The sequence below is a fragment of the Spermophilus citellus genome, assembly GCF_964194105.1.
Source record: "Spermophilus citellus genome assembly, chromosome: 1".
Lineage (NCBI taxonomy): Eukaryota > Metazoa > Chordata > Mammalia > Rodentia > Sciuridae > Spermophilus > Spermophilus citellus.
In genome coordinates this window covers 226998971-227019381 of record NC_138182.1, presented here as the reverse complement: position 1 = coordinate 227019381, position 20411 = coordinate 226998971, and the positions used below count along the sequence as shown (strand labels likewise).

At 32.7% G+C, this 20411-nt stretch overlaps 1 protein-coding gene across 6 annotated transcripts in view; it reads right to left on the bottom strand.

Annotated features, from left to right (window-relative positions):
* TNPO1 (transportin 1) overlaps positions 1-20411 on the bottom strand; it is an 85917-nt gene that overhangs the window by 25092 nt on the left and 40414 nt on the right. For all 6 annotated transcript variants that reach the window (XR_014022966.1, XM_081301280.1, XM_081301282.1 and 3 more), the window contains 7 exons: positions 17096-17202; positions 15374-15507; positions 9259-9340; positions 4705-4827; positions 2758-2876; positions 1423-1483; positions 515-683 (listed from right to left, as the gene is read on the bottom strand). Coding sequence is in view for 5 of the 6 variants with exons in the window: in XM_081301280.1 (XP_081157406.1) it covers positions 515-683; positions 1423-1483; positions 2758-2876; positions 4705-4827; positions 9259-9340; positions 15374-15507; positions 17096-17202 (795 nt within the window). In the remaining variant the exon portion in view is untranslated. The remainder of the gene's footprint in view (positions 1-514; positions 684-1422; positions 1484-2757; positions 2877-4704; positions 4828-9258; positions 9341-15373; positions 15508-17095; positions 17203-20411) is intronic.

The window sequence follows — 20411 nt, the reverse complement described above, 5'->3', positions numbered from 1 at the left end:
CAAGCTCACTCCTGGGCATATATTTAAGAGAACTGAAAATGTATGTTCGCATAAAAACTTGTACACGAATGTTCATGGAATCAATATTCATAACAGCCAAAAGGGAAATACAAATGTCTATCAGATGAAGAATAGAAAAATAATGTGGTATAAAGGAATCAAGTATTGATATATGCTATGACAGAGATAAACCTTGAAACCATTATGCTAAGTGGAAGAAAATGAAAATAGAAAGGACCATTCCATTTACATGAAATGTCCTAAGAGACAGATTTCATAGAGAAAGAACATAAACTGGTAATTGCCTAGGGTTAGGGGAAAATGGCGAATGACCAATAATGAGGATGAGGTCTCTTCCTTGGATGATGTAAAGTGTCCTAAAACTGATGATGGTGATGGCTGATAGCTGTGTGAATATACTAAAATCCACTAAATTATGACTTCAATGGGGGAATTAAAGCTCATTAAAATTGTTATCCAAGTGGGCAACTGTATTTTTCCTTCTCCAACTTACTTAGATTCCAGTCAGAAATTGTATCATCATCATCAATTTCATCATCATCATCATCTTCCTCTTCAATTCCATCTTCATCATGCTGCTGAGCCACGGTCCTTGATCGATGAAAACGTGGTCTTATATCCTGCTCACTATCAGGAATTGTTTCATCTTCTTCCACATCACCCTTTTTCAAAGTGAAATTTTTCATGATATTCATTAAGCTAGTAATATGTACACAAGTAAAAAAAAAAAAAAAATCAGAATATCCAGGGATGGGGTCATGTGAAGGACTGTTTTCTGTGGTACAGGAGACCAAACCACAGCGTCTCACACATGTTCAGCAAGTACTTTACTACTGAGTCACATCTGTACTCCCCAAATTTTTGAGACTGGGTCTCACTAAGTTGTTTAGGTTAGCCTTGAACTTGTAAACCTTGAATAGCTAATCATAAGGTGTGTGTCACAGTGCCTAGAATGCACAGGATTTTGAAGCATACCTCCTTGTCAACAACTACTTCCCTATCCAGAAAATAGTTCCTTGTGAAAGGGAGCAAAGGCCAACATACAATACCTATTAGGCTATCAAGCCCTTTAGCTGCACTATATATTGCCTTCCATGAGGTGGTATAATCTAACAGAATCAAATTCAGAGCAGCATATGTAAGAATAATTTAAATATAAACTCTAAGTAGTCTAAATCAAAGACAAACTAATGATAATCCTACTGTAACTAATATCAATTAAGCTAGAATTTATAACCATTTAAATTCATTGTTCTGTCTTTGGATTTTTGTAGCCTATTATATGCAACGGGCAGCCTATTTACATAGGGCCTATTCTAAATTAATGTTTTATTGGTCAAATTAAAAATCTACCAGGTCAATATAAAAGTCATCTTCCCTATTCATCAGAAGTTTCCTTACCTTAAGCAGGATAATATCTAGATCTGAGTACTTCATGCCATTCACTAATACAGGAATCAATCTATAAGAAATTAATTCATGAAACAAAACAATTTAATAGAATAAACAAGAAGGGTTAACCTTATGTACACTAATAAAAGCAATGAGACAATCTCTGGTAATATTATCTTTGAGCATCCAGGTACTATAATCACCTGAAAACTCCACAAACACTAAACCAGGTATAAATCGCCTAGAGAATAATTTGTAATATTTATAAGGAACTTTAAAATGTTCATACATATTGGTTAAAAATCACTCCCAGGAATTCCAATGTAAAGAAATAATCACTTATGACAAAGAAAGATTATTCTTCCAGGATTATTTATGACTGGAAAAAAAAAGCTAATAAATACTCAATGAGAAAAATGTGCACATAGTATGCACAGATATAACAGTGCACATATGATATAAAACAGTACAGTCATTTAAGTGTTAAAAACTAATGTTATAGAGGAAATTGCACAACACACAAAAACTGAAGAGCAAACCTTAAAACTGATCATATTCTAAAGCACTAATTATATGTGAGAAGCAATTTTAAGCACATTATACATTATCACATCTAATTCTTCCCCAAATGCTCTAAATATATGGTATTTGGTATGAATGCACAGAAAAATAACATTAAAAACCAACATATCAAAAATATAGTGATGACTTCTGCAATTTAATTTTCTTCCATGAGCCTGTAATACTTTCAAAAAAGTAAACATTACTTTTAAAAGTCACTATTTTGGGTTAAAAATAGATAACAATAAAATTTTGCAGCATCTCAGCTGGTGGAAATCATCTTTAGGAAAAAATTCCATCTTGGGATCCATGGTCAAAGTAGAAATATTATTTAAGAGAGAACTATGCCAGGCACAGTGTCGTATGCCTATAATCTCAGCGCTGAGGAAGAAGGACCGCAAGTTCAAAGCCAGCCTCAGCAAAAGTGAGGTGCTAAGCAACTCAATGAGACCCTGTCTTAAATCAAATACAAAATAGGGCTGGAGATGTGACTCAGTGTTTAGTGCCAGAGATCAATCCCCAGGACAAAAAAAGAGAACTATGTCATAAATGGTCCAAGATTAATTATGAATTAAAATATTCTAATTTATTAATCATGGAATTTTAAAAAGGTAATCAATTCTTGAAACTCTTTATACTTTCAACAACAGTAAAATCAAGCCTGACTTCTTTAGAACCTCAATCCCTGATGGCAGAAAAATGAATTTTATAAAAATATAAACACGGAAGAATCACTGTTAAGAAATTAAATTTAAGAACAAAGCATGATTTACAAGTACTTACTTAGGAAGATGCCTTACGAGTACATCTTTGCATATTGGCTGCTCAGCCAAAGTTAACCAAAATTCACAGGCTTCTAAAGCCACATTTTCATCTTGGTCTTGAGTCCTCTGTAGCATGTACTGTAGAAAGAATCCTTAATATTAATCAGTTTAAATAATGCAATTAATAATTAATGTAAACTCAGGCTTGTACCAAACTAAATTCAAACATATCAAACGAAATTCATTCATGATTTCCCAATGCACCTGGAGATGGAATTGGGGAGTCAACTGATGAATTCCTACTACATACATGATCCTCTTCTGGACTCAAATGCCTCACATGACAAAACAAGGCAACACAACAGTTGTCACATTATGCCATATCATGTTCTACTCCTATGCTGAGCATTGCTAAATAAAGAACTGTAACATTATAAATTTGGCTCCCCAGCTGTTACCTAAGCAAGTGATAAAATTTCTTAACTTTCTGATTAATGCCAAACTTTCACTAATCTTTTAACCAGCCCCACCTGGCTCTTCACAGGAGAGTTTCATCAGAGAAAACATAATTTATCCTAATTATGCTGAAACATATCCTCATTTCTAGAACTAATTTTCCTAATGTTTGAGAACGGAAGTTGCTGCATACCATGGATGATAAGCCTTCTTCTAATGTTTCTTAAGGATCCTCCCTCTCCACATAATAAGGAACTTTTAAAGTGAAAGGGAGGCTCTACATAACATATTCCTTGATGCATTTGCAAGGCTATATAATATTCATGTAAAAATACAAAATACATTCAGCAATCTGGAAATAGATAGTATAAGTTTGACTCTAGCAGTACTTAGTACTGCCTAAACAATAATTTGTTGTCTATCTTGTTATTGAAAGATCCCTTCCTTTCATGATGGTTAAACTGTGATTGATATACTTAAAAATTCCTAACAATTTTCTTTCAATTACATGGAGACTGAGAGCACCTTTAAAAATCTAAATGATCTGATTAACTATATAGATACTTACTTTTCAGATATAAATTTACTATATATATATATATATATATATATATATATATATATATATATATATTTTTTTTTACTTATCAGATAATAGTATAGCTGGAACCTCTATCCAAATTGGTATTTAGAAATGGTTTTATGATTTAAAATCGTTGCACTGCAGTCATATCATATCAAAATAATTAATTCTCATATTTTTTATTGGTAAACTTTTTTTAATTACAAAAGAAAGCAATAATATTTTGGGGCATGTATATTTGGAACATGTCAGAACTCTGTAGAAGTGGAATTATTGAGTGAAAATATATGCACATAAGATAGATGCCAAATGATAATGTAAAAGACTGCAGCAATTTATACTCCACAAGATATCCATATCATCAACAGCTATGGTATTTATTACTTATTTTTACCTTGTATTAACTTATGTGTGAAAAATATTTCATTGCTATTTTAATTTTTCTGATTACCAGTGATATTTTTCTTGAAGGATAAAACTTCCTTCTCAAGATAAAAAAAAAAAATCTAAAAAAAACTAAAATGGTCAATATCATTTTCATGACTTACAGTCAATCAGATAAATTTTACCAGTAATGTATAGGAAGGAACTTTTTAAATTTTCAACTTCAACAACCCAATAATATGGTACTTATCTCCCAAAGTTTTATTGCTTATTTAGTCTGACCCTCATTTTATAAACTCAATGTAAATATTTCCTGGTTATTACAATTAAAAGCTCTCTAATTCTTTAAATAACTTCCTCCCATAGTATCTTAAGTCTTATGAAATAAGAATCACCATAAAGATAATTTTAAGATAATCATAATTCATTTTATAATCCCCCATGTGTTATATAAATTAGAAAACCAGTTTCACATTATGTATTTTGTGTCCAATATTTTTCTTGAGGGAACAATGAAGAAAGTCTTTAAACTATCTGTGTTACCTCAACTATATTATGCATGTGAGGAAGCAGGCGATCCATTCGAACTTCAAGCAACATGACAAGAGCCCGGCACACATTTTTTCGTACCTCTGGTTCCTCATCACCAGCCAAAGCAAAGAGATTCTATTGCATGAGAAACACAATATTTTTTTCTAGTTAAAAAACTCCAACATATTAGAAATGTTTATGTATAATAAAAAGAAATCTGTAAGCTAGTGATCTTTAAAGAAAACTTAAGATATAATACCCCCCCCCCAAAAAAAGAGATTTAATTAAATGGCTTTCAGTATTAGAAAAGACAATTAAATGTATAACAACTGCCAAAGATTTTGATAACAGATGAAAAGCCATTCTCTTACAGTATAATCAGTTGTGTTTTGAGTTAATTTTTGTTTATAAGAACAAAACAGTTTCATTAGAAGACAGGGCACCCGGAAACAGAGGTTAACAACCTAACCCTACATTGCTGCTGCTCACAAAGTCAACTATTGGAAAAGAATTATAATAGCAATTACAGCAATCAATCTTAAAGCTATTCCTCACAAGTTCCTCTACGAGCTAAAAAAGAATGTATGAATGGAAAATAGATTATTTCATTTTATTTATTTATTTATTTATTTTGCAATCACACAAGAGTCTTTATTGCAAGCTTGAGCCTGGACTCACAACTGTTCCCGACGCAGCGGTCCCAGGGAGTGAGTCCCGGTCCTTTGTTCAGTGAGGTTTTATAGGTTTTGGGGGGGATACTATACTCTATGCATCACAACATCACACAGCAAATCATTCCATACTGCGGGAAAAATCAAACAATAACTCTTTAACATTGATTAGCACATTCAATGGCGGGAACAAGTTGGGTAGGGGTGATTGGTTAGTAAAATAGGGGGATTTGTTTGAACTGATTGGTTTAGGCCACGAGGGGTGTACGTGCTAAAGTACATGGTTTCCTAACATTTTATCAACGTTGAATTTTACAGATAAGGAACTAGAAATCAACAAAGGATAGGGAGGAGAACAGTGATAGACATGCAAGCATCTGTAAGGAAATATAATTTAGAAAAAAGATAAATACAGAAAGCATTTAATTTCATCTGGAGATAAAAGTCCTTCAGGATTACACTCAGTGGGGACAAGAATATTTCCTGACAATTTAAAATAGTTCACATTACAGTTAAATACCACAAGGTCAAAACTTTGCTACCTGAAAATCCTACAGTCAGTTTTCTTCTCTACAGAAGTCACAAACCTCTGAAGGAAATGCAGACATCCAGTAATCCCTCAGTAATGGCAGGCCTAGCCAGTGAGGAATCTGAATTTGGTTTGTTTGGATTCTTAAGTTCACTCTAACTTCACTATTAACAAACTTCCATTGAAAGAAGTTCCTTCTTGCAGAGGTTGCAAATGAGGATGTGAAAAAAACAATGAAGCTTTCCTTAAGCCACTCAAGAAGTTTTATCTACACACACTGAAAGTAGTAAAAAAAAAAATCATTAAAAAAAAAAAATACACCAAATCCAATATGTCCCAATGTTTTTTTTTTCTTCAGAAAATCAGTCTCTCTAAAAAAATGAATCTGAAATTTTGTTTTTTTTTCCAGTTTTTATTGGTGCATTATAGATGTACACAATGGTGGGATTTGTTGTTATATATATTCATATATACACACAATTTAACAATATAATTTGGCCAGTATTACCTCCTATTATTTCCCCTTTCCTTTCCCTTCTCCCTCCCTGGAACCTGAAACTTTATTACAAAAAAGACCAAAGAGAAGTGCAATGATTAAATGTGACACTAGGTGAAGTACTGTTAAAGTAGCACTTTTTAAACTTCAATTTTTCCAAGTCCTGCTCCTATTTCTGATATCCATCAGTAGGTTTCTTTTAATCACAGATATTTTATAGGGCCAGAGAAGAAAGCTCTTCCCAGAAGGTGTTACTTATATATTACACATGTACCCTTCATTAAATTTTACTAAAACCATTTAATTCATTTTTTACCTCTTAGAGAATAATAACTGGGCTAGAGGGTGACAGTGTCATGTGTTCAATTAATCACCATGTACCCATTATTTTCATTACTACTATCACTGAATGAATACCCAGGTTTGCCAAGGTATATGTACTGGTAACAAACAGACTTCTCATTAACATTCTGTCAAACTTAGCAGACATAACATCAGCCCCTGAAGAAAACATTCATAATTAAAGAAAATGATTAGTCTATTAATCCATTTAGCAAATTATTACTGAAGGTCCACTATGTGCCAGTTATTTCCTTATAGGTCTATTATCATGTAGGATTAGCAAAGATGCTTTACTATGGTACTTATCAGTAATGTAAAACATAATAAAATGCCAGGAGATTTTTAAAAAAAATATTTATTTATTTTTAAGTTTTAGGTGGACACAGTATCTTTATTTTACATTTATGTGGTGCTGAGGAACAAACCCAGTGCTCGTGCATGCTAGGCGAGCACTCTACCACTGAGCCACAACCCAAGCCCAAGGAGATGTTCTTGACCCACTCACTGAGGATTTTTATCTCCAGAAGAGTTTCTTTTATTCTAAATTATATTTCCTTATAAGATACTGGTATATCTATAACTGTTTCTTTTATTAAGCTCTAAAAGAATGCTACTATGATTATAAGAGAAACCTCTATTACCTCTAAATACAACAGCTAACACAAGAAGCTTGTTTTGTTGTGAGCCCTATTATATTTTATTTATAGCAACTAGCTTTATAATAAACACAATAAGGGAAGTCAATGTCAGTCCCTTTATAGATGATAAAATAGAAAAACATTAAATAAATTAAATAAAATACCCAAGGTCACATAACTACAAAGCTGAGGATAGAACCTAGGCAGTCTTGTCCAAGACTTTAAAAAATTAAAAAAAAAAAAATGTTATTTTGGGGGTACCAGGGATTGAACTCAGGGGCACCCAACCACTGAGCCACATCCCCAGCCCTATTTGGTATTTGATTTAGAGACAGGTCTCACTGAGTTGTAGCGCCTTGCTTTTGCTGAGGCTGGCTTTGAACTCTCATCCTCCTGCCTCAGCCTCCCCAGCTGCTGGGATTACAGGTGCACAACACTACGCCCAGTTTATTTTATTTATTTTTATCTGATGCTGAGGATCAAACACAGTGTCTCACACATGCTAGGCAAGCGCTCTACCACTGAGATACAACTGCAGCCCCTTATCTAAGATTTTCTAACACTACCCAGTACATTGTATTATCTCCACTCAAAAGTATACTAAAAACACCTTGCAGGCATACTAGGGGCAGGGGGCTCAGAAAGAGCCAGGGATGATGGTATATACCTGTAATCCCTACTACTTGGGAGACAAAGGCAGAAAGATTAATTGACCCCAAGGATTTGAGGGCAACACAGTGAGACACAATATCAAAAACCTCAAACCAAACCAAAACAACAACAAACCCCCAAATCAAGTCAGATGTGGTAGCACACACCTGTAATCCCAGTGACTCTGGAAGCTAAAGCAGGAGGATCAAATTTGAGGCCAGCCTCAGCAATTTAGCAAGATCCTATCTCAAAGAATAAAAGGAACTGGGGATGCAGCTTAGTGGTAAAGCACCCTGGGTTCAATTCCCTGTATCAAAAATAACTACAAAAAAATCCTCAGAAGGAGCCAATCCATTTAAAAATTAAGCAAAGAAAAAATACCCCTATGATTCCCTTCCTCCTAGGATTTCAACAGCATGATCATGATTATCAGCAGCATGATCTCTAAAGGATTTTTAAGAACAGGTGAAAAGAAATGGACCATTTTATTAAATTTCATTTAATGAAAATAGAAGAGAAGATGCCTAAGGAACCTTAATATCTTCAACTGTTCTCAAGCAGCAGACGTTTTGAAAAGTAAATGTACTGTTTCTGGTTCATGGCCAAAAAACTATGCTTTTATCAAAAAATGTCTTTAGAGCTGTTTGCTGAGATACAACAGTTCATTTTTTTCCCTTGACACCTCTAATTTTACAAAAAACATCAGAAATCCCTGCTTACCTATGGGGACACAACCTGAGAAATGCATCTTTGGGCAACTCCATCATTGCACGCATCACAGTCCATTCATACAAACCTAAATAGTATAGCCTACTACATACTGAGGTTATAGGACCACATCATATGCTGCCCACTGTTCAATGGAAGGTAATTACTATGTCCTTTTAGTCCATACCTTCAGATTCTTTATTGGGCAACTTTATCCAACCTTACCAGTTTTTCATGTTTCAAATACTGGAATAACTTCCACATACAATCTGAACAATATATTGATAGGAAAACTTTTAAAGTATCAAGATAAACAGACATTTACACCTTATAATAAATGTTTGTATTACAAGCAGAAAAATTTTTATTTTCAGCTAATAAAAATTACAAAGTCTATACTGTATCCAATTTTAATACTACCAGAAATAATAAGTCAAATACTATTCACAATTATAAGTTATTTTAAAAAAATACGTGCTGCTAGCATTATTTAACATTCTTGAAAACAACTGGGGCAGTGACAAATCTTACCTCAATAAAAGAATCAATGTGCAACATCAGAGCTTGAGTCCTACTAATGATAAACTGATTGACACATGCAACAGCATGAGACCTAGAAACAAAGTTTGAAGTTTAACATATGCTCAGTGTGGTTTTTCTGTCTACAAGACTGGCAAGATATTAAACATTCTTTCATAAAAATATTTTGGTACATGCATACCATACAGACAACCACTAAAATGAAAGAGTCAAATCTCTGTGTATCAATAAAGATTGTGAACAATATTAAGTGGAAGAAAATAAAAGTTACAAAGCAATATTAGTGTTTCTAAACAAATGAAAAAAGTCTGCAAGGACATGCAAATTTTTAATAGTGGATAGCATTAAAAAGTAGAGGATTAGGTGAAGGGAACAATTTATTTTATATGCTAAAGATTATTAAATAATGTATGCATTCCTTTTGAAACAAAAATGTAGAACTGAATAAGGCATACCCAATTCAATTCTTCAGCATTATCATTAAAAATACCCTTAATCAATCACTTTTCCCTGCCTTTACTTCTTACCTAGTGCACACCTTGATCTCTCCTCAGGGTTTAGGTCCTAGTTGGTTTCCTAAATCCTAATGTGTCAAGCCCTATTATAACCTGCCTGACACATATTAAAAAAAAAAAAACAAAACAAACAAAAAAAAAACACACTTCTTCAGATTGCTACAATAAAACCTAATCTATTTTTCCTGCAAAAGGCTAATGTAATATTTTAAGCTTCATGGACCACATATAATTTTTACTAGCCTTCATTTTGTCCTCAAATATAGTCTTTTAAAACCATTCTTGGCGTATAGGCTATGGGCTGAAATTTCACTCCATGGGTAAGAACTAGCTAGTTAACCTTTACAATAAGGCTCCTTCTCCCCAGCCTCCTCTATCTTTGGTTTCTATAGTGCTACAGTGAAGTTTTTTCTTTTACTATTCTAAAAGGCATTTTAATCCTAATTCCAGGGCCCTTTCACTTGCTGTCTCTAAAATGTTCTTCCCTTTGATCTTCCAAAGAATCTTTATTTTGTTCAGTCTCTGCACAAATGTTACCATTACAGGGAACCTCCTAGATAAAATATTTCTGTGAATCACTGTTTACCTCTACTCTCATTTTTTTCCATTATATACATCACTACCTGAAATTATATTACTTATTGTCTGTCCTGTTTGCCTACTTTTTAAAATATAAAGCCTACAAGGACCTTTCTTTGTCTTAATTGCTGCCAAAAATCATTGGATTTTGATTCAGCAGTAATGGCAAGAACATCAAACATTTAAGGTATTAGGTTATAAGGAGATCTGAATCATATTAAGTGTGTGGCACAAGGTAAGCAGTTATGATTTAAAGTCTCATCTATAAAATATCATATTCATCCATTTATTGTGGGGATTAAACTCAACAAGCAAATGTATGTTAAGTCATTGGCACAGTAAGTAAATGGGAAAAAATAATAAGAAAAGTGACTTTTTAAAGGGTTTTTAAACTGAACTTAAAAGTGTTTGTGTGCGTGCACATATTGGCAAAATTACTCTATTCTTCAAAGGCAACTATTACTACTGTTTCCAAAATAGTTTTTAGAAAATCAATAGCAGGATGCACATTTTTTAAAAGTATTTTTTAAGTTGTAGATGGACACAATATCTTTTTAATGTGGTGCTGAGGATCGAACCCAGGGCCTCACACATGCGAGGCAAGCATTCTACCATCGAGCTACAATCCCAGTCCAGGATTTACATTTGTAAGTTCACAGTCGGACAAATAAACTCCTTTTACCTCATGATCTTTTGTTGAAATAGCTTGCTTAATACACATGTTAGTTGTGAACATTGCCAATAAAGGAAAAAATTAGAAAATTTAACTTAGGAAAATTACCACTTATAACACTATTGAAGAAAATCAAGAGCCTACGAATACATTTAATAAAATGTGAAAGACTGCTAAAAGTATAAAAACTTTTATTGTAGACGCCTATTTTCCCCAAATTGATCTATAAATGCAACACAATTCCAATATATATTTCAAGTTTTTATAAAATCTGTTAGTTCTAGGGTTTACATGGAAAAGGATCCTTACTATCCTGGTTGTAAACTCTTAAAACAAAAACTTCTTCATATTGATAATCTGATGATTAAGGAACAATAAAAAGAAAAAAAAATGTTCCTGGTATGTATTCATATATTAGTCAATGTTTTAATGAGATCTGTCTGATAACATGTAAATGTCATTATTTCCTAAAGAATAAAAATTTTCCCAATATAATCCTTTTCCTATAGACCATAGTATTTTTATATTGGAAAAAAAATCTCTTAGAAGCAGCTGAAACATTTAATAAGCTCAGAGTAAATTCTGCAAAGTGGAGAATGTTTCAGTTATTTTCATCTTGCAGTTTCTGCATATTTTAGATCAAATACTGTTTGGCCTATCTTCCAACATCAATTTTTGTTAGACATAACTCTTCAAATAAATTGCTTATGATTATTTCCACTGCCCAATGCATGTTTTAAATCTGTAAACTTAGTCAGCATGGTGGTGCACGCTTATAATCCTAGTGGCTGGAAAGGCTGAAGCAGGAGGACTGTGAATTGAGCAACTCAGTAAGACTCTAAATTTAAAAAAAAAAAAAAAAAAAAGGGCTGGGGATGTGGCTCAGTTGTTAAGTACCCCAGAGTTCAATCCCTGGTACCCCCTGAAAAACAAAACAAAAAAACCTGTAGGCTTTACTATTTTCATTCAATTCCAGGAGAGAATTTAAATTTACCTTATTATAAATAGTAGTATAGTACTATTGAACAGTTAGTCCAAATTAAGATATTCTAGAGCATGACTTAAAAAATTGAAAACTTATCTTGATGTAGTTTGAAGTCCCCTTGTTTAATCTGTTTACTTCTGAATACCAAAACATTCCAATATCTCTTTTTTAAATAACTGCAATTGCTAAAAGCCTCAAAAGCTCATTGCCCTAAAATAAGCCAGAATTGTTTGAGGCTATGTACATAAAATAGCAACAGAATACAATCAAGAAGCCATAAATTGACCATATACACATGGAATTTTGCATGATAAATGAGATTTTTAAATCAATAAGAAAAAAATTATTTTTATGAATATACTTACAAAAATATTGTTATTTAAATAGAAAAGACAGAACACATTCCTATCTCGTGAGCCAGGTGGCACAAACCTATATACTTCCAACTACATAGGAGGAGGCAGGAGGATCACTTGAGTCCAGCCTGAGCAATACTGAAAGAACCTGTCTCAAAAAAAGTGTCCCCATAACATGCCTACAGACACCAGATATATTTATCTATTAAACATCAAAAAGCCTCACTTGAAAATTCCTGTGTCAAATGGAACACAGAATAACACAAAAGGAAAAAAAGGACAACAGAAAAAGGGAATGCATAGAGCCAATACATTAAGATATCCATCATTCCTTATTGACAGGAAAGTACACTAGCAATACAATGAGATATTTTATATATATTTGATTTGCAATATTTAAAGCATGACAATACCAAATGTGGAACAAGTGTAGCCATAGAATCTTTTAAATCTTATTAACAGTATGAATTGGTACAACTTGTTCTGAAGTTTGATATTGGCAGCACTATTAATAGTAGCAAAAACCCAGATGTCACCCAAAGGCAGCCAGGGGAAAAGTGTACACCAAATTGTTTAATTGTCACGCAAGGCAAAATTACACAGTATTCAAAACAAATGGGCTATAGTGATATTATATGAATGCATCTTAGCAACATAATACTAAATAAAGTCAACAGAGATTACAATTAGTACAATGCCATTTTTATGATCCCATAAACAAACTGATACTCTATTTGTGTATAAATGTGATAAAATTATTTAGAAAGAAATGCAAGGGAAGGAGAGTTAAGATTTAAATGTAAAACTATACTCCATTTCCTCATTTTGTTTCCAAGTTCCCAACAATAATATGAGGGGACAACATTTTTAAAAGTACACAGTAAACACAAGTTAAACTTTTTAAGTTGTTAAATAATATGAATTATTGGAAACATTTATATAAAGATGAATATTAGTGCAGAGAAATTACAGAGCAGATATCCATATCCACCCAAATATACATCAAAAAGAAAAATTTTAACTAGATAAAACAGAGTCTCAAGTATGTAATCATGAGTATTCACTAAATAGAAGTATTTTGTACTGCTGATCAAATGACCATCTACAATATAAAACACTGAAATAATAATTATTAATATTTAATATCTAGCAATAGTGTATCAATTACCAGGAATATTTTATTGGATTTTTCTTAATTGCTGAGAATTACTCACAAAAAAGTTAATATTCCTAGAAGTGAAATATATAAATCACTCACTGCTTAAAATGTCAATGGAGGAGAATTTCTGGGGGACACAAACTTGTATTTAGTTAATTATGCCACAAAAATAACAGTTTGAAAATATACTCTTTTCAATATGTATTTTGATGCCATCACAATTATACATCTACTAACTAATTTCCAATCTGAGCATGACACAAGTACTACTTATGAAGAAGAGTAATTGAAATTACTAAGATAAAGTATGAAAGATTGAGAAATAAACAGAATTTAAGATATATTCTTATAACCCGTTGGTAACATTGCCGATACCACAATCCTTTGAATACAGTTTGGAATTTTGAAGCCCAACTAACAGTTACAATCTATGGAATATGGTCATGCTCTTGGACTCCTGAATAAGTGCCTCTAGGCAAAGATTTTTATTTAAATAATAATGTGACATTTGATTATTTTATATAAAACCATGAAGCACCAACAAATATAGCAAAAACCAAAGTAACCAATAGTTAAAGAAGGAGCAATGTTTTCATAGAAAAAAGTTAGGGGGGAAAAAAATCACAACTGGATCACAGACACACACACACACACACACACACACACACACACACACGAAGCCAACTGGTACAGCAGCTGCGGGAACACTTGAAGAAGTTATGGAGCCTCATGCACTTCCAACAATTAAAACAAAGACATCATATTTATAGCTTGTTAGGAACTGATGAACAAACTCAATAGGTTAGTTTACATATTCTAATATGCGTTTGGCAACTGTATGTGAGGCACTGTTGTAGAAATTAGGGATACAGAGATGATCAAGGTAGACCAGGTTAATTTCAGGATTAGCCAAGAAAACCTACTATATGATTCCAGAGATGATCAAGGCAGACCAGGTTAATTTCAGGATTTGCCAAGAAAACCTACTATATGATTTCAGGGTGTAATAAAATATTCTGCTACTTTTGAACTTAAAATGCTCACTACCCCCCATAATTTAGATGTAAAACTCTTAAACTAAAAGTATGTATTTTCATTAAAATTACATCAGTTTAGTTATCAGAGGATGAAGAAAAGCAGAGAATAGGCCAGTCACTGAACCTGCAAACAGTGGTAGAAGGGGAAAGACAACAACATATGTTGAAAGGCTCGAAGAGCTCACAGTATTATATCAAATAATGTTGCCTGACTCTAAGTGACAAGAATATGTAGATGTTATTCTGAAGGAATTTCTATTACACATCCACAAATGAAGGCATTTGAACTTGGCAAGATTGATAACTTTTAAAAAAATCCCAAAGCCCCTCAACTAAATCTGTCTTATAAGAACTTGTAAGACGATGGCTGGTAAATACTGGGAATGTAATTAACTATGTGAATGTAATTAACTATATTTAATGAAAATTTCATCATTAAGAGTCAACATTTTATGGGATTTGTTATTAAAGTAGTAAATTTCAACTTATTGAAGTCTACCTTTGTGGAATATCCAATATTGTCTGTTTTTTTTCTCCCCTCAGTTCTGGGGACTGAATCCAGGGGTGATCTATCACTGAGCAACAACCCCAGCCCCTTTTGATTTTGAGACAGGGTATTGCCAAGTAGCTGAAGCTGGTTTTGATTACGTGATCCTTCTGCCTCAGTCCCCTAAGTCTCTGGGATTACAGATGTGCACCATTATATCTGGCCCATTATCTTTTGCTAATCACAAAAATACAAAGTAGGACAGAAGTAAGGCTTATATCAGAGTTTATAAATTAATATTGGTCATATAAATACCTTATTTTGGGGCTACTGTGTTTGAAGAACTGTAAAAATTTGGGAATCATGATGTTGAGAGGGCGATCTAAAACATCACTATCTAAAATCTCAGCAGAATCTTCACATATCTTCTGAAGGGCACCAAATGCTCCCTGTAAAAGATACATACTTTAAATTATTGGAATTCATTCAAAACAAAGGCATTTAAAAGCAAACTGAGGAATATTGCTTAATTTTATGCATCAATGTTCTCAGCCCACATAAAATGCTGCCTTCTAAAATCTCTATATTATTCAATTTTGAAATAAATTATACCATTGAAATCTACATTTTCATAGAAGTATATATGTAACCACTGTAACTTCCCTTTTGGAAGAACATAAAAAAGTCAATACCACTTAAAATTTACTTATAGATAAACCATTTTTTGGTTAAATGGTGACACAATCATTTAAGGAACAGACAATTCACATCGGCAACTATTTCCCTATAATCATCTTATTCCAAAGTGGATAATCCAAAATTCTTAATTTTACCATAGCAATTTTGTGTTTATTCTCCATAGTACAGTTAACTAAAAATTGCCTTTTTTAGTCTTTAAGGCAATTACCAAACATCCTTTTAGAGTTTATAATGCATCAAAAAGAAACTTGGGAATATAAGTTTACAATTTAATTAAAAAATATAAAATTTCAGCCTTAGATTTAACACATTAAATATAACCTTGTTACTTACTAAGGCAACAACAAAAACAAAAACAAAAAAAAACAAGTTTCAACTAAGAACAAACAATTTAGCAAATCATTTCATACCTACAACTAAAAAGTCCACATCTTTAGTTCAGACAGATGACAAAAATATTTACCTAAAATACAATTTTTGTGTAGCTGCTACACAATTCACAATCAGGACAAATTTTTTATTCTTGAAAATGCTTAAAATTTTCATCTGTTTACCATCACAAAGTAATATTTAAATAGAATCAACTGTTATATGGTGACTAAATATTATTTACTTTTTCTGTAATTTTCTAAGTGTATTTTTAAGGTATTTGTGTATGCGCACGCACGTCTCTGTGAATTAAAAAAAAAATTGGGGGGAAGGGAGGATACCAAGGCATCCTAATACTTTGCCAACACTCCCTTCCCCCCTACCTTTTCTTTCCTATTTCCTCTTCCCTAAGACAGGTTAGGCAACATACTACATCTCATAAAATTATCTGATTCCTTATTGTTAGGTTATTCTTCTGCTTCTCTGCTTTTAAACCTTGCTACTGTTTGAAAAGGAAGGAGTTACTGCATTAGAAATTGTAAACACTTAAAATGGTTTCACTTAAAATAGACTTCTGCTCAAACTGGAAGCCTGCTATTGAAACAGATACTTTAGAATTCCTCTTTATCTTACCAAATGAAGAGGTTGCCATTGACTTAATCAATGCCCCCCCCCTCCAAAAAGCCCAAGATCAGAATTACAGTATGATTAAAACTAGACCAAATGGGACATACCACAAATTCATCATTTATTAAACATAAAAATGGTTCTGAGAAACTAAGAAAGTACTTATGGTCTCAGAATTTGGTAAGTTTTGGTCTATCTTTAGATATGAACATATCACTTCAACTGATTAAGTCTGGTAATAACTTTATTACATATATGTAACTCCCAAGAATAATTTTACAATAGAAAAACAAGATATTTTCTTATAGGAAACAGTAAATTATAAGAAGCAAATATTCTTACCTCACAAGTGTTGTAATCTTCAGAATCCAATAGGCTACAGAGTTTTGGTAAGAGGTCAGGCCAGTTCTGCAATTCTCCCTTGGAAGCGATGGTTGTAATCAATATACCTTGAAAGAAAATACATATTTTTAAGAAAGCTGAGTGCATTATGTTAAATAGCACCATGTCAGTAACACACTTTTAAATGTCCCATATCAGCCCAAGATTTCCAAACCATGTAAATAGCATTCATCAATCCCCATATCACAAAAAGCTACCTATAGAAAAAAAAAAAAAAAAAAAACCACAGCATAAATCAGATATTTCTAATCTTGTTTCCCAGGAATTCACCCTCTAAGTTGTTGCTTTTAAAAATATTTACTAAGTATCTCTATGAAAGACTAAAACTTGCTTCTCTTCAATAATGCCAAGATAGCGCCACTAATTAATGAACTCCAATTTCACAAAAATTATATATAAAAGAATAGAAAGAAAATAGACCAAAATATTATTACTAGCACTTATTACTAGGTGATAAGTTCATAAAGTTCAAATAAAAAATACCTGAAGAAGCTAAGAATAGCTCCCTGACAATATGGAATCCAAGTTAAGGACCATGGTAGGGAAAAGGAAAGTAGTGGATCATAATTCTGCATGTTAATGCAATCTGCAACATTCCCCCTCATGTAGATAGGTTATATACTCCTGCAACAGTTCCCACTTACTGGATCAAAGATGAATCGCCAGAAAGGCGATCTTCGATCTTGGAGGTTGGGTGGCACATGCTGACTGATCATGTCGTTTTGACTGACTGGAGTATTTCAACTGTGTTGTGCAGCTGCGTTGTGATAGTGGATTATGCAAACACACAAAAATGTAACACAAAAGTTTTGTGTTAACATTTTTATCTGCCTTAGTAAATATATCATTAGTAATATGTAATATGCTCAGTGATTATGGGTCTTTTAGTACCACTAAAAGTATAAACTCTGACAGTAGGCAAATTATAAGTACTTTAAGCTGCAAAAACTAGTTTGTTAAAATGAAAAAAAGAAAAAGTACTCCTTTCCCAGACTTATCTTAAAATGCCTGGCTTCTAGTAAATAATTATTACTGAATAGCAAATCTCACTGTGTGGATAAACTTTAATTTTCCACCTTTAGCTTTCAGATGGTTGTTTCAACAACATAACAACTAAAAAATAAAGCTGTCGGCAAATGTTCAATGTTCAAGGAAAAAATTTAAATAGTAAGGATTAATGTATCAATTACATTAAAAATTTTTTTTAGTTGTAGATGGACATAACACCTTTGTTTATTTATTTTTATGTGGTTCTAGAACCCAGTGCTTCACGCATGCTAGGCAAGCGCTCTACCACTGAGCCACAATCCTGGCCCCTGATTAGAGTTTTAAGACATAAAGCTCAAATGAGCTCTCCACTAAGATTCAAAACTAACAAGACCCAATCCTTCTTGCAAACTTTCTTTCCTGAAGTTACAACATAAAAGAACTGAGAAAAGGATCTGGATCTGCCTTAATAGAAACTAAGCATGTCTAAAAGACTGCAAATAAGTAATAATTAATAGAAATCAGACATAATCTACAATTTGGTACTAATGGACTGACATTTATTACTCCTGCTAGTAAAGCACTAAAGGATGTTGACTGAAAAATTCCAAAATCTGCCCCTTAATCACATCCACTCTTGAAAAATCTAATGAAAAGTCTGTCTTTAGAATAAGGGAGAAAAATCGGCCATACTTATTAAGATCTTAAATGTTTAAATAACACTTTGACCCCAAAAAGCCACTTTACAAATTAATCCTGTAGAAATGTCCCAAAAGAGTATAAGCATACATAAAAGGAAAGTCCTTGAAATAATAAAAATTATAAATCATGTATTTTTTAGACAACTTTATATTCATGCAATGGATTACTGCAGTTAGTAAACTGTGATCCCTTCCAAATATATTTCCTTAATAAGATTCTCGATATGTATTATAAAGATTAAAAAAAAAAATTTAAAGTCAGGCATGGTGGTGCACACCTGTAATCCTAATTACTCAGAAGGCTTGGCTAAGCCATGGAGTTGAAGGCCAGCCTGGACAAGATAGCAAAATCTTGTCTCAAAGAAAAAAAATTAAAAGACAAGGAGGCAAATTAATTGCTTTATAATCAGAAATCTTTTACTTAAAATATTTACTAAATTCTTAATATGGTACAATCATTTTATTAGGTGTTAAGGAAAACAGATAACTCAAAACCCTACATGGTCCTTATCCTTATGGAGTTCAGTCACATTTGCACATTTGGCACTATCTGTGGGCACTTTTGGTTGGCGCAACAGAGGGTGTGGCTGTCACTGGTATCCAATGGGTACAAATGAGAGACGCTAATTATCATCCTATAATGCACAGAATAGCCCACCACAAAGAATTATCTAGTCTAAAATGTCAAGTGCCGAGATTGTAAAACCCCGGTCTAGACAAACAGAATTCTACTTAAATCAATAATGTATCATGCTTATGTTATTATACCCATCTCAAGAATTTTCTATTAAGGTTGATAAGTGAAGTTCTCAATTTTCTTAGAGATACCTTTCAAAAACCTACAAAAAAATATTTTTACTTATTTTCTTATGAGAATTAAGATTAACTAATTTAAAAGATAAAATTTCCAGATTTATTGGTGGGAAAGCACCAATAATTTATAATAATAACAAGCTCATCGATTTTCCTAAAGGAGAAAAGAAAAACAAAAACAAAAACCTGGCTTTACTTTATCAAAAATAAAAAAGAACTCCTGATGATTCCAAGGTGATGCTTTGGATGAGACAAAAACCAAAAACCAAACAGAACAACTTTAGAATCTTAATGCTGTGCACTCCTCCTCTAATAATTACTCCTCTAGGAAATTCTGTATATCAATTTCACCACCACCTTTTCTAACCTGCATTAAAACGGGCCACGGGAAAGAACAAAAGTCATTTATTTTTAATTTAACAACATAAAACGGATAATTTAATTGGCTAAGCCATTTATTTCAAGTGATAAGCTTTGTTTTATCCAATTAATATTATAGACATTTTTGAAAATAGAAAACCTCAATATACAAGTTGAGCATCCTTAATCTGAAAATTCATACTTAAAACTTTTTGAATGCTGACAAAGATTCAGATTTTGAGCTGGCTGCAGTGGTGTATGACTGTAATCCCAGTGACTCAGGAGGTTGAGGCAAGAGGATTGTAAGTTTGAGGCCAGTCTCTGCAACTTAGTTAGACCATGTCTTAAAAATATAAATAAAATAAATAATAGCTAACTAGCTAGATAGATAGAAA